This window comes from Sceloporus undulatus, chromosome 2 (assembly GCF_019175285.1).
Source record: "Sceloporus undulatus isolate JIND9_A2432 ecotype Alabama chromosome 2, SceUnd_v1.1, whole genome shotgun sequence".
Lineage (NCBI taxonomy): Eukaryota > Metazoa > Chordata > Lepidosauria > Squamata > Phrynosomatidae > Sceloporus > Sceloporus undulatus.
In genome coordinates, this window is record NC_056523.1 from 17,104,135 (window position 1) to 17,132,079 (window position 27,945).

General features: G+C 41.3%; 1 protein-coding gene across 2 annotated transcripts in view; it reads left to right on the top strand.

The window, feature by feature from the left end:
• Window positions 1–22,263, top strand: part of ABHD16A (abhydrolase domain containing 16A, phospholipase) — a 41,509-nt gene extending 19,246 nt beyond the window's left edge. For both annotated transcript variants that reach the window (XM_042449248.1, XM_042449249.1), the window contains 13 exons: window positions 3,061–3,175; window positions 3,378–3,479; window positions 4,447–4,510; window positions 6,799–6,848; window positions 8,951–9,074; window positions 9,781–9,885; window positions 11,964–12,027; window positions 14,637–14,693; window positions 14,917–14,979; window positions 16,969–17,045; window positions 18,356–18,454; window positions 20,370–20,416; window positions 21,963–22,263. In XM_042449248.1, coding sequence (XP_042305182.1) covers window positions 3,061–3,175; window positions 3,378–3,479; window positions 4,447–4,510; window positions 6,799–6,848; window positions 8,951–9,074; window positions 9,781–9,885; window positions 11,964–12,027; window positions 14,637–14,693; window positions 14,917–14,979; window positions 16,969–17,045; window positions 18,356–18,454; window positions 20,370–20,416; window positions 21,963–22,046 — 1,051 coding nt within the window. In that variant the 3' untranslated portion in view covers window positions 22,047–22,263. The remainder of the gene's footprint in view (window positions 1–3,060; window positions 3,176–3,377; window positions 3,480–4,446; window positions 4,511–6,798; window positions 6,849–8,950; window positions 9,075–9,780; window positions 9,886–11,963; window positions 12,028–14,636; window positions 14,694–14,916; window positions 14,980–16,968; window positions 17,046–18,355; window positions 18,455–20,369; window positions 20,417–21,962) is intronic.
• Window positions 22,264–27,945: the final 5,682 nt, after the last annotated feature.

Sequence of the window (27,945 nt, forward strand, 5' to 3'; positions counted from 1 at the left end):
CTGGCTCCCTGCAGACAACAAAAAAATGTTGGGCAGGGATAGAGAACATATGGCCCTCCAGTTTTTGGTTACAACTTCCATCATCCTTAGCTAGTATAGTTAGTGGTGAGGGATTATGGGAGCTCCAATAAAACCTGGACGTCCTCGTCGTCCCTGTCTCTGACATAAAGAATGGTTAGGAAGTAGGGAAGCCAACATGTTAGTGCACCATTAGCAGCTACACTTTGAAAAGTTATTTTGGGGACTTCACATCCCAAAATCCCACAGTCATAATCCAGTGGTCATGCTGGCTGTGGGAGTCTGAGAGTTGGCCAAATATGTTCCCAGCTCTGGTTGTCCCACTATATGTAGTGCACAGACTTTGGTATATTAGGAATAAACCTTAAATACTAAAAGTCTTTGCTGTTTCAAAATCTTTTTTGTTAATTAGCTAATGCATAATTTGTGCATAAAAAGAGCTGGATATGGAAAAGGAGAAGTGCTGGATTGTTGGCTGACAAGGAATTTGAAATGCTGGCACATAAAAATTGCTGGCTGTTCAGCAGCCAAAGGATATATACAGTAGCAAGGAAAATCTAAGATGCTTGTTGATTAGACATCAGCCTGAAACGCAAGTCTTAGCAAGGAAGATTTGTTGCAGCGACACTGTTGCCAGTATGCTGCAGTGGTCTGTGTTGAACTTAGACTTGAGAGATTACTGAGTCACAAAATTCATTGGGTGTTTTTTGGCCAGTAACTTTTTCTTGGCTTGACCTACCTCAAAGGATTGTTGTGAGCACAAAGTAGAGAGAAGAAATGCAATGTAACTTTCCTTGAAATCACTGAAGGAAGAGTGGGGTGTACATGCAGCCCACCAGATCCACAAATTTTTTTTATCCACAGATTCAACCATCCATGCCTTGAAAATATTCCGATAAGCAAACCTTGATATTGCCATTTTATATAAGGGACACCATTTTACTATGCCATAGATACCAAGGGCCCACTGTAAGTGTAACCTAACTAATGTGGGATGTAAGTGTTACTAACAAATCCTGTTAACTATTTAGCATTGACTCTAGGAACTGTTTGGCTGGTGGTGGGTTGACTTCATGGAATTCTATATGAATGCGAAAGAGAGGTTGTATGTGACTTGAATTGTGAAGGAGGAGGGTGTCACACATGAAACAGAAAGGCTGTTGGTTGACTGGAGCAACTGGAAAGCTGCTGTCGGTTAGACAATGTGAGAAACTGTCAAGAACTGCATTAACTCCCCCAGTAGTTCTGTGAACAATACTTTTGTGTAGCAAACAGGCAACTTATTCCAGAAAATACCAAAGGTATTTAGCAGGGAGACATGTGAAATCAGAAGTGTCATAATCCACAAACATTGCCGTAACCTTAATACCCCACCCATAAACGTCTTGGACCTTTCCTTAATTTGCTTAACAACCAAAAGGTATTAGCCCTCTCTCTTCACAGCAGCTTATTCCACCCAGCCCCCAATGCTTTATTAGGCTCTTCGCCCTTATTTGCTTTTCTTCAGCAACTATAGGACAACTTTCCCACACACATCTGCAAATTCAAGCCTCAAAGACTAGACCATTTGAATCAGCCCCCCTTACATGCCATTAGCACTACACTTCCCATCATTCCCTTTCCACTCTAACAATGTTGTGCTCACTATAATACCCATAAAGACAAACACACATGACAGAAAATCCCAGATTCTGACAGAAATGTGGAATTTCAAAATCCTGGGTTAGAGTTGTAGTGGAGAGCCTGTTTGGGGGTCAAAAATTATGGAATTTGGTATGACCCATGGGATAAGTCAAGGGTAAAACTTAACAGCATGTAACAAAGGATGTAAAGGAGGAAGCAAACGGAAATAATGCCCAAGAATTTTACTATATTCCAGCAGGTTTAAATGTCTATACAGGGAAGCAACCAGACACAGGTGAAGCAAAAAATAAATAAATAAATAACATACACATGTCAAAAAGGAAGTACAGTGGGCCCTTGTTATCAGTTGAGGTATGGTTCCAGGACCCCCATGGATAACAAAATCCATAAATGCTCAAATCCCATTAAATACAATGCAAAAGGAAAATGATGTCTCTAATATAAAATGGAAAATCAAGGATTGCTATTTGGAATTTATACATTTTTGGATATTTTCAAGCCATGGAAGCTTGAATCCATGGATAAAAAGTTCGTGGATAAGGAGGGTTGACTGTGAATAATGGAGAAAAGTACATAAAACAGACAAAGTTCCAGAATCCAAAATGAACAGGAATGTGCGTGTTTGTTATTGTTATATAGTGTTTTTATCATGTTGTATTGTGATATATAGAGGTTTTGTTTGTATGTTTAATCTTGTTCAGTCTTGTACTTGTACTTGATTTTAAATAAAATTAAATGATTATATTTTTAAAAAAGGAAGTAAAGGCTAGAGCATTAATTGTTGTTGTTATTGTTGTTGTTGTTTTTAAAAAAGGAGCTATCCCCTTTTTTGAGTAGAGTTGGAAAAGTTGAGAGCTTAGTCCATCCTGGCGGAACCTAAAAGAAGCACCACTATCCTATACTCTGTCAGCACTTCTTTGAAAGGAAAAACCAAAGAGCTCCTGCCACCACTATTTTGCCTCCCAGTCACTGAAAAAGGCCAGAAGCAGCAGTGTGACAGAGAGAATAGAGGAGGCCTCTGCATCTTTTAGATTCTCCTAGGACAGACTAAGCTCTCATCTTTTGCTACTCTACTCAGAGAAGGGAATGGTTCCTTTTTTGATAAGAGTTAAAAGTACTGTACTTACATTGACTTGTGGATACCCCAGGTTTTTGCATCAGTTTTTTTGACTAAAATTTCTAGATTCACATGAGTATACATGAGTATATACATTATACAATTCACATGAGTATATACAGTATTTTCACTTTCTGTTCATGGCTGGGGGTGAGAGCCATGCAATCTGCCACTAACTGGATTTTCCACCCATGGTTGGGTAGTCTCTTGGGTGGAGTTAGCCAGGATAATCCTGTGTTGCTAAGACTCCAGCCTTTTGTTTTCCCATCTTTTCTTGGTAGCTTCATAGTGGCTCATACTTTTGGACGGCGCATGCTGTATCCAGGCTCGGTATATCTTCTACAGAAGGCCCTCATGCCCATGTTGCTTCAAGGACAGGCCCGGCTGGTTGAGGAGGTGAGTGAATGCTAGCCAAGAATGCAATAGTCTTGTCTCCCAGATTTTTCTCTAACTTCTTCATCGCCAAATAATGCAGATGTTGTACTTCTCTGCTTTTTTCTTCCTATACTGTGCTTCACCTTGAGCCATTTAGGAAGCTCAAAAAAGGACAAAGAAAAAGTGTAATTCAGTACCAGTCTAATTCTGTCTCTCCTTATAGTGCAATGGGAAAAGAGCAAAGCTGCAGGCTTGTGATGGAAATGAAATTGACACTATGTTCATGGATCGGAGAGAGACCTCAGAACGACAAGGCCAGAAGTTGGTGAGTTGGCACTAAATTATTGTTGTTGTGTTGTGTGCCTTAAAGTCATTTCCGACTTGCGGAAACCCTAAGGCAAACCTATCTCGGGGGTTTCTTGGCAGGTTATTTCAAGAATCTGTACTCCTGGGGCCAAGTGTTAACTTTACTCCATGCATCTGAGGAAGCAGACCAGGGTCCAAAACACACTGCAGAAATAATCCAGTTTGAGACTGCATTAACTGCCCTGGCTCAAAGGTAGGGAATTCTGGGAACTGTAGGTATGTGAGGCATTTAGCCGCCTTTGTCAGAGAGCTCTAGTGCCACAATAAACTACAGTTCCCAGAATTCCCTAGCACTAAGCCAGGGCAATTAAAGGGGTCTCAAACTGGATTATTTCTGCAGTGTGTTTTGAAATCAGGTGTATGAAAACTTATGTTACAACTGCTACAACTTCTTTTGTACAGTTAGTCTCAAAGGTCCCTTTGCATCTTGATATTGCAAACTTAACACAGCTGTGGCTTTGAATTCTACCTTTAAGTTAGACTGTAATGGATAGGTTGTCAAAGGCAGTGTAGGGTAACCTAGATTCAAATCTTCCAAAGCTCACTGGATGACCCTGGGCTGAACTTGTTTTTATTAAAATATTTATAAGCTACCTTTCTCTGAGTCTGACAGTACCAAGATTGTTGTAAGGATAATGCTGGATACTCCTTATGTGTATTCCTCTGTGCTCTTTGAGGGGAAAGGGGGAGTTTATTGTGTGTGTATCATAGAGTTTGGAAAAATGATTTGTTAGGCCCCCACATCTCCCAGAAACCTCCAGCATAGTTTTTCCAAGCCAAATCCATAGCAGCAAAGAAGTAGCAAACCTGCCCACAATACTGCACATCAGACGGAAACAAAGGAAGATTATCTGGATTCTGATTTGTTGCTGTGCAATCTCTTGCTGGCTTTCAAAGTGATTGCTTTCCCGCATTTGTTTCTGTAGGTGATCTGTTGTGAAGGAAATGCAGGCTTCTATGAAGTTGGCTGCCTCTCCACCCCCTTGGATGGTATGAGTCATCTCTTGAATTTATTTTCTTTTTAAATGTTTGCTTCATAATAAAAAGTACCACTGGAACATTCCATTATACTGTTTTCTAGGGGAGAATGTATTTTTAGATTAATCCATTCTACTTTCTCAGTCCAACTTGGTTTACATACTGTGTATTATTGTTGTTTACCATCAAGTCGATCTTGACGTATGTCAGCCCCATGTATGGTTGCGGGATATCAACAGTCCTGCTCAGTTCTTGCAAACTCAGGGCTGTAGCCTCCTTGATTAAATCAGCCCACCTGTAGTGCAGTCTCCCACCTCCTACTGCCTTCTACCTTACCAAGCATTATTGTCTTTTCTCATGAGGCATGTCTTCTCCAAAGTACAACAGACTCAGGCCCTATCTGCACTGACCATAGGAGCCAGTTATCCTGCCTCTGGAGCTGCCTCAGTCCTCCCCTGTTGCAAAGCCCTCTGTTCTAACACAAGGCAACTGAATACACATATATCCCACTAAGCCACTCAGCACATCCACCTCCATCACAGTTTGTTTTACTCTGAAGTCAGAACAAAGTGCCCAGCAACAGACGTATGGTTAAATACTTTGTTCTGGCCTCAGACCAAGCGACCGGCGGTAACAGCAGACGTACTGAGCTGTACAGTGGGGTGCATTTCAAACAGCTGCCCAGCATCAGAATGGAGGGCTTCAGATCTTCCCAGAAGATCCAGAGCAACTGGTGAGTTTTTAAAATCTGAGCATCAAAACCATGTTTTGATGCTCAGTGGGCTGGTTGTTGTCTTCTTGCCTGAGAACTGGATTTTGGGCTGCGTGTCATCCAGTCTCCCTGCTAAAGGAACAGCGGGGCAGCCATTGTATTTGGCCCATGCAGACAGGGCCTCAGTTGAGCCATCTTCACTTGTAATATGAGTTCAGACTTGGTTTGCTCTAGCTGAGATTGAATCAGGGATTTTTTAAAAGTGTTTCAGTGAAGCTTCCCTATCAGTCCCCCCCCCCCCCCCCCCCCCCCTTTCCCAAGTGTCTTATCTGGGAATTTGCCAGGAAGTGGAGTGCTTTGTCATCAGTGGATCCCACTGATCCCAAGCTGTGCTTTATCTTGGGGTACAGTAATACAAGCACTGATACTTGTGTCAGTGAGTGAGGTGAACTCGCTTTTCCCTCTGCTCTGCTACAGACTTGTCTTCCATCCAGCTGGCCCCCTTCAATCTGAGATGATAAACAACTGTTCTTTGTTGATTGATGTTAGAGGCAGCACTGCAAGAACAAACCATCCTTTTTTAACCAGAGAGAGATGGCTTTACCAGGCTGCAAATAAAAACTGCAAGATTGTGCCTTTGCAGAGTTTATGGCTGGTGGCAAAGTGAGTTACTGTTGAGTTTTCCAGCACTGAAGCTGAAGGGGTCTCCCTCCAATTTTCCTTGATATAACCAGTAGTGTAGTGGAAACAGGGCTTGCAGCAGGAGTAGGGTAAGAGCAGCACTCCCAGTGTTGTTGGACTGCAACATGCAGCATCCCTCACCATTTACTAATAATAATAATTTGGACTATCCTAACTACTGCTGATGGGAATTGAAGTAAAGTCAAAGTGCTGTGACTGATTAGCACAGGTTATGCGATCTGATGCTCTCCTATTTCCCTCTAAACTTAGCTTCAGCCCTCATAGTAGTTGTGGGCAGAGTAGGATGAGAAATGGATTTTCTCAGTGATATATGAGCTATGCCTGTTGTAATCCACAGTGTTTCTGGATATCCTGGCCTCAAATGAAAAATTAAGACCCATTAACTATACAAAAGACCTGTTCCTGGTGATGATGAAAATTGCTAGAACTGATTTGCTGATGTGGATCAACACAACTGGCAGCATGTTTAGACTCCCCATGCAAAGTATTTTGGGGATGGACTTGTCTTGAATGGGGATCAGTGAAGAAATGTGCTGTATGCACCATCATGATGAGCACCCACACTTCAGAATGTGCCACTGTGCCATTTGTAATATCCATAGAAAAGGGATTTCCAACAGCATGTTTCCTCAAGCCTCACTTCACACATGTCTGCAATAGGTATCCTATTTTTGTTGCTGGAAATATCAAGGATTTTTCTGGGATAGAAATGGTGTGAATCGTCCCTTTGTACCTAACCATTTCTTTTTGTATTAGATCTGAATGAGATTATGAAAAAGGATGCAGCTGGCCAAATCATTCCTGAACCTATGCTGTGTATTAACCTATCCCTTCTCTTCCAATTCTTCTTTCTTTCTTTCTTTCTTTCTTTCTTTCTTTCTTGCAGCTGGATATTCTGTGCTAGGATGGAATCACCCTGGATTTGCAGGCAGCACGGTGAGCTATACGAAGACTTTAATTCATATTAATTTTGGACATCTGGTAGAAGTCATTAAGTAGAGCTAAAGGCATCTTATTTCTCAGTAGTAGTAAAGGGTTTTTTCTCCCCCTCTGCTCTATAAACTGATGGAATGGCTAACAACTAGGAAATTTAGAGCCTATTGCTGCTGTGTCAAGTTTTCCCCATTGCTGAAGATGCTTCTTTTACCTACAATGTCTCATACTCCACGTGGTACATGCTGATAAGCAAAACTGCTGCCTAAACAAAATAAATACTTGGTCTATATTTGGAATGCCAGGGATATTTGCTTTCTTACAAATCCTCGTGTGCTAACAGAGGGCAGGTGATAAACATCACATTGTTCAAAGGCACAAAACTCCAAATCTTGTAAAATGAAATCTGGTGTTTCTAATAACTGCATTGCTTCCTATTCTGTGTTCAATAAAAGCACGGAGAGGAAGGAAGAGACTTTGACCTAATACAGCATTGTACAAATCATCTCTATGTTTTCCTTTCAACCAAGGGCAGTGCTGTTTATTATTTAACACATGCTGTGGGAAATGCTGTTTTTTACTGCAGCAGCTGGAGCATATAGTGCTGTCTTGACTCCTCTTTTCAAGAGATCCCAAAGTGTTAGGGAGGTAAGTCATCTATACAGTGGTCCCTCCACATTCGCTGGAGTTAGAGGTGAAGGACCCCCATGAATGTGGAAAAACAGCAAATAAAAAAAAATATTCTTTTTAGCTGAGAGAACACCTCTCTAGGAATCTTCAGGTTATCTAGTGCAACTCTGTGGTTAACATCTGTCAGACATTAATCATAGAATTGTACTGGACAACCTACAGATGCCTAGAGAAGTATTTTCTCTAGGAACATCTAGGTTCTCCAGCACAACTGTATGGTCAGCTTCTGGTAGAGTTGTGCTCAAGGACCTAAAGTTTCCTAGAGAGAACATAATCAAAACTGCAAATAATCAAATCTGCAAAACTCAAAGCTGCAAATGTGGAAGGCCAACTGTAGTTATTGAGTTTCATAGCCGAGAATCCAGTAACAATATAGTGATGGCAGATCTCTGCTTAACAAGACCTGGTCTGCAAAATTGTATGTGTGTGTGTATGCCTTCAAGTCACCTATTGACTTATGGCAACCCCATGAATTTTTTCATAGGATTCTCTTAGGCAAGGAATCCTCATAAGTGGTTTTACCAGTTCCTGCCTCTGAAATATAGCCTACAGTACCTGGGGTTCATTGGCAGTCTCCCATCCAAGTACTAAGCAGGGCTGTGTAAATTTACAGTGCTTTATAAATAAAGGTTAATAATAATAATAATAATAGCTGCCAAGTTCAGATGGAACCTGGTACCCATAGCGCAGTGGTTCTCAAATGGTGGGGCAGGATCACTGTGGGGGAATCATGAGAGTTGCTCAAGAGATGCTTGGAGGCCCTGATCCTTCCTCTTCCTCCTTTTCTCAAACTTTTTAATGTGCAAAATTTACACATGTGTTGAATTAAATATTGAATTTACTTAAATAAAGCTGTTTTAATTTGAATGATGTTATTTCTTCATAAAACGTTAAAATACGAATATCCATGAATGTGCAAATGAAAATACAATCGTCCCTCCCGATTTGCGGACTTCAAGTCTGCGATGTTGCCTGTTCACTGACAGCAGGTGGGGAGGGACAAAATAGTGCACGTGTGGAAGCTCGCCGCCATTAAAATCAATGGCAACTCTAGTATTGGTGTTTTTTCAGATTCACGGGGGGCGTCTGGAACAGATCCCCCGCAAATCAGGAGGGACAACTGTACACACACTAAAGAACAAAATATATTTATTCATATACTATGTCGAGTTGGTGGAGGAGCACGACGTCAGCATGTAGATTGTAAAGTGAGGAACCAAGGGTAAAAAGGTTGAGTACCACTGCCTTAGGATGTTTAGGCTCATAAGACGTTGAAATTACACCCAGGAAGAGAATTCGTGTAAAAAAAGAGGACAAGATTCTTCCTTCAAGATGTTATCTATCCCTCATCTTCTTCCAAGAGTCTTTGCTCCCAGTCTTTTTGTACACTAACCACTTTCTTCCTCCTGCCCCAGGGAGTTCCACTGCCACAGAATGAGGCCAATGCCATGGATGTGGTGATACAGTATGCCATCCATCACTTGGGCTTTCTTCCTGAGGACATCATCCTCTATGCCTGGTCCATTGGAGGCTTTACAGGTACGAAGCATGGCATCAGTGCAGCATGGTGCCAGTGTGGTTTAATAGTTTTGGGAGATCCAGATTCAAGTCTCTAATAAGCCATAAAAAGGTCATCTTGTGCCAGTCTCTTTCACTGTGACATATTTTACAGGAATATATATGTCTTTAATTCTGTGATTGTTGTGAGGGAGAGTGACAACCATGTATGTTATCTTGAGATCATTGGTCAGACAAATGTAACAAATACATAAGAACCTCGCAGTTTGTGGATGTGGTAGAAGTAAGAGAGAGAGAGTTTGGCAGTGATGAGCGAGAGCAGGAGAGTACATGGCAGTGATTTATAGTCGGTGATACATAAAACTAGGTATATCCACTGTTAGAGAAGTTCTTATTGAAGGATACTAAGCGCTTTATTGCTGAAACTACATATTTGGAAGTCGGGACAGACACTGGCATAGCAGAAACACAGGTTGTGGTTTGTAGAAGTCTCCACAAACCATGTTTTTTTAGCCAATCACAAACTATGAAGGGTTGGATTTTATTGCTTGGAACGATGCAACTTTTGGAAGTGAGAAAGCTCAGCTTGGGATGGGACCTTTGAGGTGGCTGAGCAGCATCAGGTGACAGGCAGTTTTCTGCTTCCTAGATGCCTCTTCTCTTTCCAACTTGTTAAAATTGCTTCTAGTAACATCTTTTCTCCCCTTTTCTTTTTTCTTCTCCACAGCCACTTGGGCAGCCATGTCATACCCAGACATCAGTGCCCTTATTCTGGATGCCTCCTTTGATGACCTCGTTCCTCTTGCCCTCAAGGTCATGCCGGAAAGCTGGAGTAAGGGGAAGGAACAAAAATATGCATCCCTTTAATGGTCAAATGATTTACACTCTCTTTAAAAATACCCAGCATCCTGAATGATGCAACCCATGAGAGAGTTATTCATTGATATATAGCACATTTTTAAATGAAATTTTCAAACCATTTCTGACTCACAGTATAAATAAAGCAGAGCCAGCATGGTGTAGTGGTTTGAGTGTTAGATTACAACTATGGAGACCAGGGTTCAATTCTCATTCAGCTGGGTGACCTTGGGCAAGTCATATGCTCTCAGCCTCAGGGGAAAGAAATGGCAAACGTCCTCTGACCAAATCTTGCCAAGAAAACCCCATGCCTTAAAGTCACTAGAAGTTGGAAATAACTTGAAGGCACACCACACACAGACACACACACACACACAGAGAGAGAGAGAGAGAGAGAGAGAGAGAGAGAAAATGCTGTAGCAGACGTTTGAAGTGTATCCATAGATTTGAAATAGAGACTTTCTATTAACAATGACTGTAATTTCCTATTCCACTAGCAGACCCTCATAGGAATAGTCCTCCTTTTATGGTTTAGAAGACTTAGTCTCATAAGGACATTTTGCTATGAGATTTTTCTCAGCCCTTGTTGGTTTTTAATCACAGTGTGTCCTGTCAGCTCAGGATTAAGGGGAAGGAGAAGCTATTTTTCTGCTTGTCCTGTCAACTTCCATTTTACCATTTAACCACAAATGTGTTCAATGTATCCTAGATATCATTCTACTAGGATAAATCCCCTTTCCTGCTTCCTCATTATATTGACCAAAAGATTTAGCTCAGGCTTCCATTTTTGTCTTCTCATAATTCAACCCATGAGGTCAACTGTGACCCTGTAGGCATTTTTGGCTTGAAACTCCCATCATCCCTAACCATCATACCCAGCTGTGAGAGATTTTGGGGGTTGTAAACATAGGTGAAAGTTGCCTACTGGTTTAACTTATGAGGCAGCTAACTGTAATTCTCCAGGTTCTTGCTGAGAGTTTTGTTTTTGATTTTTTTTTTCACTTTTTCCTTGTACGTGGAGGGCTGAGGGAGACATTGTTGGTTGTAAACAGACTTTTTTGTTTGAAAGGGATAACACTTGAGGGCATATGGTATACTTCCTAGTTGCTTGCTTACATATGTACAGGTTGAACATTTCTTTGTGTTTGAACCATCTCAAACTCACAGTATTCATAAGGTAGAAATAGTGGAGTGTAAAAAAAGCATCCATTCTGAAACTGAACCATGATCCCCAGTCCTTTACTGCTGGGCCTTTACAGTTAGGATTGGGCTACCTTGGGCAAATCACATGCTCTCAACCTCCTGGGAAGGCAGTGGCAAATCCCCTCTGAACAAATCTTGCTAAGAAAACCACTTTAGGTGTCATCATAAGTTGGAAATGGCTTGAACACACACACAACGGTATTGGACAGCTGTCAGAGGGTTAGAGAATTGGTTTTCTATATGTCGGAAAGAACTTGAAGGCACATAACAACATGTTCTTTGCAACCCTTACCATTAATGTATTTCCAAACTAGGCTAGGCAGAATTCTCCACCATTGTCTTCCATTCACTTGCAACTTGACTCTCTAATCCAAATCAACTGATGAGCCAAATAAATCACAGTAATCTCTTGTCCTGATTGACCAGTTAGTGTCTACTGCTTTCCCCAGTGGCCAGCCCTTTTCCCATATCTGTTTCCCAACACTTTATTTGGGGAAAAAAACACATGTTGTTATGGAGTTTGAGGGTGAATATACACTGTAGAAATAATGAGGTTTGACACCACTGTAAGTGTTATAGCTCCATCCTATGGAATCCTGGGATTTATAGTTTTACAAGGTCTTTAGCCTTCTCTGCCAAAGAGAGCTGGTGCCTTGTAAAACTACAAAAACCAGGATTCTGTAGGATGGAGCCATGGCAGTTAAAGTGGTGCCAAGCTGCATTATTTCTACAGTGTAGTTGCCTCTTGAGAGGGTGATTGTTCTTATGATGTGTGAGTTGAGCTTCAGTTAGACGTACATCTACTGGAGGTCAAGGCTTATAATATAACATCTTCCCTTCTTTCTGCAGGGGGCTTGGTCACCCGAACAGTGAGACAACATCTGAACCTGAACAACGGAGAACAGCTTTGCAGGTAGGTAGCTAGGAGAATTGCAAAGCAGTGAAGGGCATTTGCAAGAATAAGAAGAAAGTCACAAGCATTTCAACAGCTAATCTTTTAAATTAGCAAGATTGACTTTTCGTTTCCTTTGTTTAAATAAATATTAGTGACAGGTAGACATGGAGCATGACAGATTGACTCTGGCAGTCTCTCTGTCTCTATCTCTCTCTATTGGAATCATTTATGCCTGGTCCTTTAGGCAAAAAGGCTCAAAGAGTATCTTATAAATTGTTAATTTAACCATCCCTACCCACAGATTTACAATGTGAAGCTGCATCTGCACTGCAGAAATAAAGCAGTTTGACGCCACTTTAAATGCCATGGCTTATTGTTATGGAGTTCTTGGATTTGTAATTTTGAGAAATATTTAGCCTTCTCTGTCAGATTGCTGTGGGAAACCACTTTAACTACCATGGTTCCATCCTATGAAATCCTGGGATTTCCAGTTTGTTGGGCACTAGAGCGCTCTGACAGAGAAGGCTACATATCTCACAAAACTACAAATGAAATATCAGAGTTCCATAGCATTTAACCATGGAAATTAAAGCAGTGTCAAGTTGCATTGTTTCTGTAGTGCAGATTCAGCCTAAGTGAAGGGCTAAGGAGGGAGAAGTGGAAAGAGGTTTAGCACCAGTTAAGGCCTGGCACAGTGGAGCTAACCTTGACTGCTCTTCTCCCTCTGTAGCCTAGGAAGACCCACTCAATTTGAAAAGTGGGCAGAGTCTCCAGCTCTTTTGGAGACTTTTGCCTGGTGTATATGACAAGAAAGAAGGAAATGGAACAAAGGCGGTCTGCAACATTTCACATTTTAATCACAATTTGGAAACATTTCACCAAGAATACCTTGTGATACAATTTTGGAAATAGGGCTTCGGTGAGGTCTGATTAATTTCAGAGTAGAGAATTGCTGTACATTTTGGTCTTTGGATCAAGGCCAAGCTAATAAAAGTAGCAAGAAAGGATGAGCTGGCATTAGATAGTTTCTATAATGTGTTTCAGAAACAGGGAGCCTATGTCCCACTGGCAGTTGTTGGGCCCCAGCTCCCATCATTTCTTAGTATGGGCCATGCTCAATGCAGCTTATAGAAGTGGGGATAAGCAGTATTTGGAAAGCCACACATTTCCCACTGTGTACTCTGAAGTGTGGGAATGGTATGGCCCTTAGTTATCTCCCTGTGTCCCCTTCCCCAAGTCACCTTTTGAAAAAACAGCTCAGAAACATCAAGAATCCCTCCACAGAGCTTTACAATGCTGCTGCGGAAAGCACCCCACCCCAAAACAGCCAACCCTACCACCATATGCACACATGTAAACAGCATAGCAGTCCTCTCAGGCTTTGCTATTTGGCACCTCTATACTGGATTCTATAAAGAATGAGGAGTGCGAGAGACCTCCCCCATTCAGATTAAATTCCTTCTTTTCTACTGGAAGTTCTCCCGTCTCTAGCCGGGTGGTAGGCAATGTATGTTCATGGACTGCAGATCCCAGCAGCAAACCCTAGCCTGTAAAGAAGGATGGTGGGAATTGCAATCCAACAATAGCTCGGCTTTGGTAGGTAATACTTATAGTTATTTATGTTTTCTGTCTGAGTCATCGGAGACTCAAAATGTGGTCCTCTTCCAAGTAAAGGCTGTGCATGCTGAGGAAAGTGCCAGACAGCATGTGCATTTAGATACAAGATTTGGCCATTTTCCTCAGTTACTGTTTGCATATACAGCAACATTCTAAACTTTTTTATTGGAACCCAGCCTGAACCTTCCAGAGAGAGTAAATGAGCAATCCTCTTAGCAGATTTATTTTAAATTAAACAAACTCAGCTACATTTGGACAACAGTATTGCTACTTATTCAGCCAACATACGTATGTGTCTTTTGCCACTACACCCAGTTGCTTACCACAACTAAACCATTAGGTCTCCCAATTAAACTCAGTTTCCTTGGTTAGATAAAACAGGAAACATATAGTTACCAGCTTCTGAACAATCCAGGGTCTTAAACCATGATTTGACGCTAGTTTATATTGCTTTCTTATTCTGAAGCTGATAATGTTGTTTCCAAGTTTTGCAAATAAGTTCATCAGAGACATCCTGGCTTAATTGGGGTTTGTGCAAATGATAGAAGTCTAATCTGCACTGCAGAAATAATGCAGTTTGACACCACTTGAACTGCCTTGGCTCCATCCTCTGTGGAATCTTGGATTTGTAGTTTTCTGTGACACCAAAGTGCTCTGATAGAAGGCTAAATATCTCACAAAACTACAAATCCCAAAAATCCACAGCTTTGAGCTATGGCACTTAAAGCAGTGACAAACTGCATTATTTATGCAGCAAATATTAGATCAGAATGACAGATTCAGGCATATCTCAGCTTTTATGGGGAGAGACATCCATACTAGGCAGATGTCTAGCTGTGGTGGATATTTACTCTTATTTGCACTTCCTTCATGGAATTGCCGTGCAACTTAATTATGGTTTCTAGCCAGTCTGCCATCCAGAACTTCATGGATGCAAATGTGTTTTATCAGTAGCAAAGAGCCATTTGCCCTCAGGCCAACCACACGGCTTAATGTTGTCTCCTATCCAGATACCAGGGGCCCGTGTTGCTGGTGCGCAGAACCAAAGATGAGATCATCACCACAACGTGAGTAGAATGTCATTTGAGAAAAATATTTTGATTGCCCAGCCTGCATTGCAAAGATGCATCTGTTCTGGATGGTCCCTTAAAGGTGAGATAATCAGAATGTAAAGTCTGTGTCTTTTGTATAATAGTTGTGCATGAGAGGAGGGATCCCAGGGAAGCTCTTGTGTCTGACAGAATGCATATAGCAACATGGCTTTAACTCTGTCCTCTCCTGCATTTCAAGGGTTCCTGAAGATATAATGTCCAATAGAGGGAATGACTTGCTTCTGAAATTGCTACAGCACCGGTGAGTGAATTATTCATAGTATTATTGCTTTAACATATTTATGAATCACTCCTCCACTCAGCAAATGCTTTAGGCAAAGTACAGTTTTTGGGTGTTTTTTAAAAACTATTTAAAAGGAATTTAAAATATATCCATCATCAGCATCAGACAGAAACCTAATGGAAATAAACAAACAGAACCAGAAAGTAACAACAAAATCAGGGTGACATTAACTATTTACAGCACAAGTGGGAAGCCTACATCCTTCCAGATATTGTTGGATTATTAGCCCCAAAATTCCTATGGCATCATCGTCAATGATGAGAAATGCTGGGTTGATCAAAAGTCAGGGGAACTGGGCAACACCTGGAAAACCACATGATTCTCATCCCTGACTTAAAGCCTCAGTGGAACAATGGGAAATAAGGAAGATGCTTATCTAACCTCTGTAGGGAGCCATCTGCATGATTGGGGTGCCATTACACAGAATGCCATAGAGCCTAAATACCCTAAAGGCACCAGATACTGGTTGACCTTGGAAGCTAAGCAGGGTCAGCACTGGTTAAGGCTTAGGTGGGTGACTGCCAGTGAATACAAGGCCCTGTAAGCTATATTTCAGAGGAATGAAGTAGCAAAACCACTTCTAAGTATTCATTGCCTAAGATAACCTATGAAATTCATGGGGTCTCCAAAAGTCAACAGGCAACTTGAAGGCACACATGCACACACACACACACACACACACACACACACACAGAGAGAGAGAGAGAGAGAGAGAGAGAGAAAGCCCTGACTCCAGTATCCCTCCAACCTTCTCCTCGAGTTGATGGAATCTGTAAGAACAAATCAGATTATGAACACTAATAAGCAGGTTTACAGAGGAAGAAGTAATCTTTTGGACATTTTGAGACATTTGGTGCTTTCTATATACAAAACAAAAGTTTACCATTATAAGTCAAGAATAGATGTAAGGTGCACAACGCATCCTGTTTTCTTACAAAGGAAACAGAAGCTTTTGCTTCATCCATGTCATTTACATCATGTTATGGCAGTGAACAGCAAAACAGATTGAAATGATCCTGCATGTGATATCTTGGCTTTAATATAAAGAAGCTGAGTTCAGATGAACTGGAATCACTTTCAGTTAATTTGAAACTGTGAATATTTCAACCATGTCCAGCGAAATGTGGATTTGATAGCCATCCATTACTACTTCTAACGAACTATAAATTTCAGTTCTGTTGTAATACTGCTGTGCTTTCAGCAGTAACAATGAGATTGGTTTAGAAGTCAGACCTTAAATTCAGAAGTATGTTAATAAACCAAAGTGGCTTTAAAGTGGTCATTTTTATTTTTTCTAAAACAAATCGTTATATACAGTTTAGCATGGAGACCTCTCTTATCTATTTCCAGAAAAGAAAACTATCACTTTGAAACAAGAACAAAAATGTTCAGAGATTATATGTATTGAAATTTCCATTATGATGTCAGGGTTTTGTGTGTGCATGCGTGTGTACGCAATCTAAAAACAGATCTGTTTCTTTAGTTAATAGTATTTAGTTAAAGTAAATGTTTAAAGAAGACTTGTATTAAAGTTCTTACCTTGACCAAAAAATTGCTGTAGATTGAAATCATTTGATACACTTTATTACATTTATTTAATGTATTATGAATTTTTAAATTTGGGATTCGTCTTGAATGGAGGTAAAGGAACTCAGCAAAAGGTTGGCTGGGCAAAGTCAAGGAGATAGAAGATAAAATTTTGATTGCAACTCTGTAGAGATATGGCAACATCTTAGTTCTGACCACAGATCTTTTGATTAAAGTACCTTGAATGGGCATTTTAGAACCCAGTTCCAGTGGGACACATTTGGGTGTTACCTGGCTTATATTGGTGAAAGGGTGGGTCAGTGTCTGTACTATCATCTAGACTAACTCAAAAACTTAGTAGGTTAAGGTAGTGACCAGAAGAGTTCAGACTCTGTTTTAACTAGCTTTTCCTTAATCCAGGTATCCCAAAGTTATGGGAGAAGAGGGTGTACGAGTTGTACGGGAATGGCTAGAAGCTTCTACACCTATGGAGGAAAGTAAGTTGTGAAACAATAGTCCCTATGTCTGTCTCAGTGATGACAGCTATGGTAATATGTTAGTTAAAAAACAATTGGCTGTAATTTTGACATACCACTGATAGAAAACAAGTAGATTTGTTTTTTAAAATATATTTATTATATTTATGTCCCACCTTTCCTCCACTGAGCTCACTGTGGTTCTTCTAGAGATGTGAAGGCCCCAGGAAAAAAAAGGGAAAAAATGGAAAAAGCAGAAAACAAATGGGGAAAAAAAGGAAGAAAATCAATTATGGAATGTTTTATTTTAGCATGATTCAGGGGGGGGGAATGAGGGGGGGTCAGATTTTTTTTTCCTGGGCCTTCACATCTCTAGGTTTTGCTCTTCTTTGCTTTATCTTTGTTATATGCTGTATTTGCAAGACTGTTGCAAGGTATCTGCAACAATCTTGCAGATACCCTATACTTCCAAAAAGACAAATAAATGGGTCTTGTCTAATTAATATGCTATTATTCTATTTTAAATTTATTTTAAAGCTTGCTGTACCTAGCTCCCATGAAAAGGGTGGGCTATAAATGGTTTAATAAATAATTTGAGATGTGAGAGTGAGGCAACTGAACCAGAACCAATAGCACATGTGATAAAATTGTGAAAAATTCTTCAAAAATGAGCCAGAATGCTTAGGTGCATCACAACGACAGCTATACTTGAGGTAACTTGCTGCTGGCTACCAGAGCAACACCTAATGGCTAGCACCTTCTTAGTGCTATGTGGAAGCCTACATTATGATATGCATACAGAGTACTTTTATTGGCTATGTGCAACAGCAGAGATTGAAATGGAGCTTGGCATCTGCAACATCTACTGATAAACACTTGGCGAGTGTATCTAGTCTGCAGTGGACCTCTGCTGCTTTCATAATAGGATCTGAGGCCTCACTGCAGAATGTAGAGGCCCAGCATGGAACACATACCAATGTGTGCCATATTGCACATTGCAATTGTGCTGTGGGGTGTCAACCAGGTGCATTTAGTAGAGATCCCTATACATTGTGCTACAGTCGTGTCAAGAACAGGGATTGCACAATGCAAACAAAATGTAACTGCACTGGTGGCTGTTTGCACCGCAATGCAACAATGGATGATCTCAGCTGATCTCTGCAGCTTACTGAAATTGAGACCCTGAGACACACACTCACCCTGTTTGCTTTTTTAAATTCTTTAATTGTAATATGTCTTTAACATATTTTTGTTTGTGAGCCACCTTGGGTCCCTTTCTGGGAGAAAGATGGCATACAAAAATAAATAAATAAATAAATTTGTCTCCGTAGCCTCTGTTTATAGCCGCTATGAAGTGGAAGATGACTGGTGTCTGTCTGTCCTGAAGTCATACGAAGCTGAAAATGGAGGCGAATTTCCCTGGAGTGTTGGTGAGGCCTATGATAGAGAGAAAACGAGAAATCAGGGGATGGAGGGAGAAATAGGATTTGGGACAGGAATGAAAATGGGTTGTAGAATTATTGGAAGTCAGGCTTGAACTGGGCAAGGGCAACTTTAAAGAATTATTACTCCCTGTTAAGAGCCAGAATGAGTCAGCTGCCTTAGGCAGTTCATTTCAGGTGTCTAGAAACAGAAGCATGATACATGAATTAGCCAGTAACAGTTGTCATTTACTGCCTGTCATCACCATCCCAATAACTTAACTGACCAGTCATGGGACTGGACTTCACAACAGACCAACTGGCAAGAAAGGGGAATGGATGATATAGGCTGCATCTGCACTGCAGAAATAATCCAGTTTGACCTCACTTTAACTGCCATGGCTCCATGCTATCGAATTCTGGGAATCCTGTAGTTCGTTGTGGCTCCAGAGTTCTCTGACCGAGAAGACAAAATATTGCACAAAACTACATATCCCAGAATTGCACAACATTGAGCCAGGGCAGTTAAGGTGGTGTCATACTGCATTATTTCAGCTGTGCAGATATATACCCAGAAACTGACAGGTGACCATCCTAGAAGAGTTTATGTGAGAGTGGCCAACCAATGAAAATTATTTGACGGGGGGAAATTAGAATGTTAAATATTTTGTACAAAGCTGCAGGCTTGGGGCAAATTTATCTAGGTAAATAAGATCCTAAATAACAGCTGTGATAATAGAGGATTGATCAGCTTGTACATTTTAAGGAGTTGAGAGTTGGATTTTAGGGATTTAATCTATAATATATTGGGGATGTGCAGGAGATAGCATGAGCCAGAGTTAATAAAGACTAGCTAATGCCCTGACAAGTATTAAGAGATTGAAATTGGGAGGTGTCAATTAAAACAAAGATTGGAGAAGAGACATATTGTAGGATCAGCCACAGTTCTTCTACTGTAGAGTAGTGCATCTCATGAAATAGACTCAGAGTGCATCTACACTGTAGAAATAATACAGTTTGACATCAGTTTTAACTGCCATGGCTCCATCCTACACAATCCTGGGATTTCTAATTTTGTAAGACACCTCACCTCTTTGGTGGAGAAGGCTAAAAACTTTGTAAAATTACAAATCTTAGGATTCCATAGGTTGGAGTTGCAGCACATAAAGTGGTATCAGACTGCAGTATTTCTACATTGTAGATGTATCCCAAGTCTGTAAAAGCTTATGCTATAAACTTCTTTCTTCGAGTTAATCTCAAAGATATCACATGATTCCAGCTCTACAGCAGGGTTATTGTATATACTCATGTACTGTATAAGTCTAGAAAATTTAGTCAAATAATTGACCCAAAAAACCTGAGTCGACTTATCCACAGGTCAGTGTAAATACTGCATTTTAACTCATATTGAACTATTCCCTACTGAAAAGCAAAATTGAAATCTGTCCTGGAATCACTGACCCTCTCTCTACTCTCTTCTCCATTCAGGTTTTAGTGTGAGCACAAACAGTTATGCCTGCTGGAATCTTGTACATTCTTTTCCTTGTTCCATCCTTTAGATTCATTGTTTTACCCTCGACTTATCCATGGGTCATATCAAAATCCATAATTTTGGCCCCCAAACCTGCCCTTGACATATACATGAGGTCGACCTATAGTCGAGTATTTACAGTTGTCAAGTGTGGCCCTCCATACATTTTTGCACTGCCTCTTCCAGCATTCCTCACCATTGACCATGATGTCTAGGACTAATGTGAGTAACAGTCCTACCATATCTGGAGGACCGTTGTTATCCACCCCCATTATAAAGGAAACAGATTTGGCTGTCTTGGTAAAGAAATGCCAGGATCATATCTCTTGTTCCTTGCTGCCTGTCTCTTTGAATTCTCTTAACCCAAGGCTTCCATTTATTTGTTCAAACTAGGTGAGGACATGACACCTGAAGGGAGACGGCAGCTTGCACTATTCTTGGTAAGTTCCATTTGCTTGTTGGGGCTCACAAATGCTACATGCATTTGCCATGCATGTTTGTCTCATATATCCCTCATTTTCTTTATGAAAGAACCTGGAAATTTTAGGGCCAGGGTAGTGACATTCATCAGAATCCTGTTATCACCTTTTAATTAACGTAGCTTTATATATACCTAGCTAAATAGTAGAGGCACTGCGAAACCCTGTTAGTGTGTGTACATGGGTGATTGCAAAGATGTCATTATGGTGTAGTTGTTTGAGTGTTGGACTAGGAATCTGGTGAGCAGGGTTCATATGCTTACTCGGCCATGAAAACCCACTAGGTGCCCCTTGGGCAGGTCATACTCTCAGCCTCAGAGGATGACAATGGCAAACCCCCTGTGAAGAAACTTGCTAAGAAAATGGTGATAGGGCCACCATAAGTCTGAACCGCTTGAAGGCACAAACCACACACACATATCAGGACATCGGCAAGAGTGCCCAGTGTGCCTCGGGACCAATGTATATTGGTGCAGTGATGCTCACCGGGCATTTTGCTGCTTCTGCTACATAGTAATGTAACAATAGCCCTCTACTGGATAGGGTGTGGGAAGCTGAAGCTGAAATCGGGCAAGAAGCCTTGGTGGCACAGTGGTTAAATGCCTGTACTGCAGCCACTCACTCACAAACCATAAGGTTGCGAGTTCAATACCAGCAAAAGGGCTCAAGCTCGACGCAGGCTTGCATCCTTCCAAAGTGGCTAAAATGAGTACCCAGATTGTCGAGGGCAATTAGCTTACAATTTGTAAACAGCTTAGGGAGTGCTTAAATGCACTGATAAACGGTATAGAAATGTACTTGCTATTGCTATTTGCTAAGTCGCAATTCATGGCAATAATGTCAAAATTGTGACTAAGCTGCAATTGTGAATATGGAACAGTTTACCTAACCATAACTGTTTCACAGTCATGATCACAACCTAGTCACAATTTTGACACTATTGCCATGACCATAACTCAACACCATCACCCAATGTACTCTACCAGGCATCAGTTGCATGGGGATAAGGAAGGCCATTCTGCCAACAATTAGAGCACAATTGAATTAAGTTTGTGTTAGGATTTGGTGTGGTTGGGCCAGTTAGATCAGCTGCATGGAGAGAAGTAGGACCATGTTTAACACAACAAATTCCTGACTGACCCTAATGAACTGACTCCATCTGTCACACCTAATCCTAAATGAACTGAGTCTAGCTAAACTTGCTCACTGATCCTGACTAACTCACTCAACATTTCTTTCTCACGTTCCTAATTCTGACAGACTCATATCTCTCTTATACATACCAGCCTTTTAAAAATCACATCAGATACTCAGCCAATCACCAGTGACTCCCAACATTGCATACTCTCATCAACAGATCCTTACCTTATGACAGATTCTGACAGCCATAACCATATTTTACCTTAAATTCTCTAGGAAACACACTAATACTTTATTTTTTCAGCAGTCTGTAACTTCACAGCTCCTTCAAGTTTCTAACATTTTTCTTTTCCTTTTAACCCTGCAGGCCCGGAAACATCTACAAAACTTTGAAGCGACACACTGCACTCCGCTCCCTCCGCAAGATTTTCACCTCCCATGGAGCTTATAGCACCCCCTTTACTACGACACTGATGGCTTCCTGTTTTGATGTCTTCCCAGCTCACCTGCTGAGTGCTTTTCTTGCGTGTGTGTTATATGTCTGATTATCACTGTTATCCTCCCATGTGCACGCTGTAAATCTGCCTCCCCTCCTCTGTAATATTTATCCTCTAACCCCCAAACCCTTGTACCATAAAGGGTTCACAATAAAGATGGTATTTTTTATACTTGCTGGCTCTTTTCCCCCCTCACCATCTCATGATATATATTAGAAAGGGTATGTTCTGCTGCCAGAAAGTTACAGGTTGACATCCTTTTTTTTGGGGGGGGGGGGTAGTTGCAAAGGGAGAAATGCACTACCTCACACAATAACCCCTACCCACTTATAACCCACCTGTCTGTTGCATACATCTCAACACAGCCATGTAGTGACCAGTGAACAGAAAGTGGCTATGAAATGTCTGGCTGTGTCTCCATAGTCAAACACACAATGATGAGGGCATCTCAGGACTTTCTAGGTGTCTTCCAGAAGTCCCAGAAGATGACATGATCATTGTGCATCTGACTCTAGGCACATACCCAGATGCTTCTCCACTCGCCACCATATGGCTGTGTCAGGAAGGGAACAGCAAAAGATAGGTGTGTTTTAAGAGCAAGGAGAGGGAGATGGGATATAGTTGCACCTGGGTCAAACATTACATCACATCTGATGCAAAATTGTGGCCACAGTATTCAAATCTCTAAGAAAGGGGTACAAATTGTATAGCCCTCCAGTTATGGACTGCATCCTCCAGCATGCCTTACTTTTTGGCTATATTGACAAGGGTTGTTGGGAGTTGGATTAAAGGAGCTTCAGTGATTTGACTTGGACTTGCCTCGGCAAGAAATGATACCCTGACTTGACTCAATGTGTGACTCGTATATTTTTAGCGATTGATTTGCCAGACTTTGAACGTCATGGCAGTTAAAGCGGTGTCAAGCTGCATTAATTCTACAGTATAGATGCAGCTCAAGTGTCCTTAATGGAGCCCTGCATACTCCTTCCCCCAGTCAAGGAAATCCTCCATCCAGTTCCTCTCTGACTGGTTGGAACCGATTAAACATTGCTATTTCCTTTCCTTAAATGAGAGGCATCCAAGCCCAGCACAGGAAGAGATAACTTTTCTGGATGAATAATTTTAGCTTCACCCTCAAAACACTTCCTTTTTTCCCCAGGATTATCATTATTCCAAAATAAATTGCAAGGCACTGTGAAGGGAGAGCAAAGGACTATGGAGCATCGGCTGCTGTGCATACTGATGGAATTATTCTTCCTGACGAAAGGGCATGGTAACATCTGTTTGAGGGTATCTGAGAGCTGCGAGAGGTTGGCGGGTGTATGGCAGAAGGGAAATTGAGTGTAACAGAAATTTCAGGAAACTTAAAAATCTAGGACTGACAAGCAAAAGAATTGACAAGAGGACCTAGGAAATGAAAATCATAAGTTTACAGTGGTGCATCGGGTTACGAATTTAATCGTTCCGCGGCCGCTTTCGTAACCGAAAAGCCTTCTAAGCCGAAATGCCATAGGCGCTAATGGGGAAAAGCCGCGTTCCCTTTAAAATAGCGCCGAAGTTTTTCGTAACCCGAAAAAACTTTCGTAACCCGGAACAATAATTCCCTATGGGATTTTTCGTATCCCGAAAATTTCGTAACCTGGGTAATTCGTATCCCGAGGTACCACTGTATTTCCAATTGTCGTCAAGGAAAACATTGAACTCAGTGGAATCAAGTTCAAAAACTGAGGTCCTGAACAAGACAAAATGGCTCTTTTTATTTATTGAGACAAAGAAGCTTCTTAAGTATACCTACCTGATTGCTATTACAATTTAAACATACAGAATTTTACAATCAGAACAGAAATATAATGCATACATAAAACTGCATCATCACTCCTATCACCCTCCTTTAGGAATTCAGTAGTGTCCTCTAACCTTGCTTCTGAATGTCAACAATGTATCCTTATCTCAGTAGTTTATGTTATGTCTTTTTATTGGTGCCAGCTTCCATTTAGGTCAAGATGCACTCATTATCCTTTGCTCAGTTTTTCTCAACTCCAAGCCTCTATTTTAAAAACGATCTCTCTGGTGACAAAGGTGACTCCATCTTCTAAAGCTTTTTTTATTTCAACAAGGAATTCCACCACATGAGAAAACATTTATTGGGCTTAGAGCATTTAGTTCCAGTCAGTGAAGTACCCCTAGCCTCATTCCAACACTTTTCAAACGGATCGCAAAGTTTTAACTGGTTTAAATGACGCCTTTCATCCTGGAAAGAGTGGACCAGTGGGGTCCCACAGGGCTCTGTCGGGCCCATGCATTCAAACACATCTTATCAATGACTTGGAGGACAAAATTGGGGCACTTACAAATTTGCAGATGACACCAAATTAGGGGGAAAGCTAATACCCCAGAGGACAGGATCAAGATTCAAAATGATCTGAACAGACTAGAAAACTGGCCATAGCTAACAAAATGAAATTCAACACAGAGAAATGTAAGGTACTGCACTTAGGGCGGGAAACGAAAAGCACAGATATAGGATGGAGGACACCTGGCTAAAGAACTACGTGTGAAAGAGATCTAGGAGTCCAAGTGACCACAAGTTGAACATGAGTCAACAGTGTAATGCAGCAGCTAACAAGGCCAATGCGATTTAGGCTACATCAATAGAAGTATAGGTCTAGATAATGGGAAGTCATAGTGCCACTATATTCTGCTCTGGTCAGGCCCACCTGGAATATTGTGTCCAGTTTCTGGGACCACAATTCAAAAAGGACATTGAGAAAACTGGAGCGTCTCCAAAGGAGGGCGACTAAAATGGTGAAAGCTCTGGAAACCATGCCTACGAGGAATGAATTAGGGAGCTGGGGATGTGTAGCCTGGAGAAGAGAAGATTAGAGGTGATATGATAGCCCTGTTCAAATTTTGAAGGGATGTCATATGGAGGAGGGAGATGACTTGTTTTCTGCTGCCCAGAGACTAGGACCCGAAGCAATGGATGCAAACTGCAGGAAAAGAGATTCCACCTCAACATTAGGAGGAACTCCTGACAGTAAGGGCTGTTCGACAGTGGAACAAACTCCCCCGAGTGTAGTGGAGTCTCCTTCCTTGGAGGTCTTCAAGCAGAGGCTGGATGGCCATCTGTCGGGGGATGCTTTTATTGTATTGTATTCCTGCGGCAGGGGATGGACTGGATGACCCTGTGGCTCTTCCAACTCTGATTCTATGATTCTGTGATTCTATGGTTCACATTTGAACTGAATTGCTGAAGTGATTCAGAGAGGGGGGGCCATGCGCTAAACCATTTAACCCGCATCTTTTTGAGGCTGCTTTTTCTGTGTCTTTTGGATAAATTGATTCTGCGCAAGTGTGAACCAATGCGGATCGGAATCAATTAAATTTGCCCTTGGCCAGCTGAAGTGGGTCCATTTTGAATCGATTCATTCGTCAGTGTGAACCACAAGTGGGTTATTTTATTTTTTTGCAGCAAGAAATGCGATCAGGGCAAATGTAGTGTGAATAACGCTCTGCTGCTAACCAATCCATCGATTTGGATGCAAAGCGATTTATTTGTAAGTGGGAATGCAGCCTGGTAATGCCTAGGTCTTCACCTAATACTCCAAAGGGGTTCATGGGCCTCCTTTCGCATCCCATGAATCTTTCTATCAGTCCTTCACACAGCCTTCTGTTCTTTTTTAAAAGCTTGAGGAAAGCATTCTATGCTTAGTATAATGACAGTGGTGTCACTAAAGGGGTGGCGGAGGATGTGGATGGCACCAGGCAGTGACATCAGAAGGGGTGACACAAGGCAGCAGCTAGGTGTCCCACATCCCTCCCTCGGAAAGAAAGGAGGGACTCTTGGTGTTTCAGCCCCTTTGGTGAGGTGAGAATGGGAGTGAAGCCAGGGACCTTTTCTTTCTGCTCTTCCTTTCCACAGCCTTCTCCTGATCTTTGTTTGGTCCTTTCTGCCATTGTCCTCAAGGGGGGCGTGACATCCTCTTTTTTGAGGGTAAGATCTTTTGTAATGAAAGAGGTCCTCCAGTGTGAGACTCTCCCCCCATCTGCGCCCCATCCCAGGAGGTCTAGGGGGGTGACAACCATGAGTTACCACATTGTGTGACACCAATCCTAGTGATCTCCCTGACCCATGGTACACAACACACCCTGGGTCAGTGGCATCACTAGGATTGGTGTCACACAATGCGTAACTCATGGTGTCACCCCCCTAGACCTCCTGGGATGGGGGCGCAGATGGGAGGAGAGTCTCACACTGGAGGACCTCTTTTCATTACAAAAGATCTTACCCTCAAGAAAAGGATGTCACAGCCCCCCTTGAGGGTTGGTCAGGATTTTTGCAAGCAGAAGACTGGTTGGCTGGGAGAGAGACAGGAAAAAATTACAGTCATACTGGTACTTTGTTATTTGACATCAGTTGACATTAACTTAGGATCACCCTGTGAATGAGAGACCGCCATGAACCCTGCTGAATCTGCAGACTCAGGCCTTGGATTCCTGATTGAATTTATCCACCTGTAAAGAGCCTTCTCCATGGTTGCCCCCAAACCCAGAATTCCCTTCCCAGCAAGACCCAGACAAAGCATCCTTACCAGACAAAGAATTTCTTATTCTGAAGGCCCATAGAATCATAGAATAATAGAGTTGGAAGAGACCGCAAGGGCAAGTTGTTGTTGTGTTTTGTTGTTTGTTGTTTGTATGTTTCCCCCCAAAACTGGGACTCAAAGCAGTCTACAGTACAATAAAAACATACAAAGGTGATACATTAAAATAGAAATAAAGTATTACAATATTAAAACAGATTGCTCATTAAAAGAATAAAATACAGTTTAAACAAAATGAAAGTGTTTTAAAGCTGTACATTTTAAAACAATACAACACCCAGCCCATCTTTAAAAACTTCTGTTGTGAGGAGGATGCTGTACTGTTTTAGACCAAACTGTTTTTAATTGTATGTTACTTTTAATAGTATTTGATCAGTAGTGAGTTTTAAATCATTTAATATTGTCAAAAGTTTAATCCATTTAAATGTTTTTACTTTTTGTATGTTAGCTGATTTTTTTAATTGTAAGTCACCCTCAGTCCCAGTTTTGTAACAAAAGCAAGTAATATAAAATAATAATAATAACAGATTAAGTATCTCACATCCAGAATTCCAAAATCTAAATTACTTCAAAATCCAAAATGGTCACATGAGCAGATGAGATAGTGACACATTGCCTTCTGATGGTTCAGTACACATTTTGTTTCATGCAAAAATATGAAAAATATTGTGTATAAAATTACTTTCCAGGCTATATGTGAAGGTGTATACAATAAATAAACGATTTTCATGTTTAGACTTGAGTCCCATCCTGAAGATATCTCATTGTATGAGCAAATAGTCCAAAATCTGCAAAAATTAAATCCAAAACACTTCAGGTCACAAGCTTTTTGGATAAGAGAGGCTCAACCTGTCATAACAAAATAATGACCATAGAATCCTAGAGCTGGAAGAGACCAATGCAGGAACTCACAATCAAAGCACCCCTGACAGATGGTAATCTAGTCTCTCTTTAAAAACCTCCAGGGAAGGAGCTCCACCACTCTCCGAGGCAGCGTGTTCAATGATATGATGAGATGATGATGTGATAATGAATTCAGTCTTGGACTGAAATTTTAACTTCTGTTTCTGTTCTTCCTCAGCTATCATCCACACAATCGGGGAACAGGTCTTTACTTCCCTGTGATGCCATAGCCCTCATACACGTTGGTTCGGTTCCCTCTGAATTCTAGATGTGCCAAATCAGTGGAAGCAGTGTGGAAATTATCTGGAATCACACCACACACGAGGTGACTCCCCTTCGGTCAACC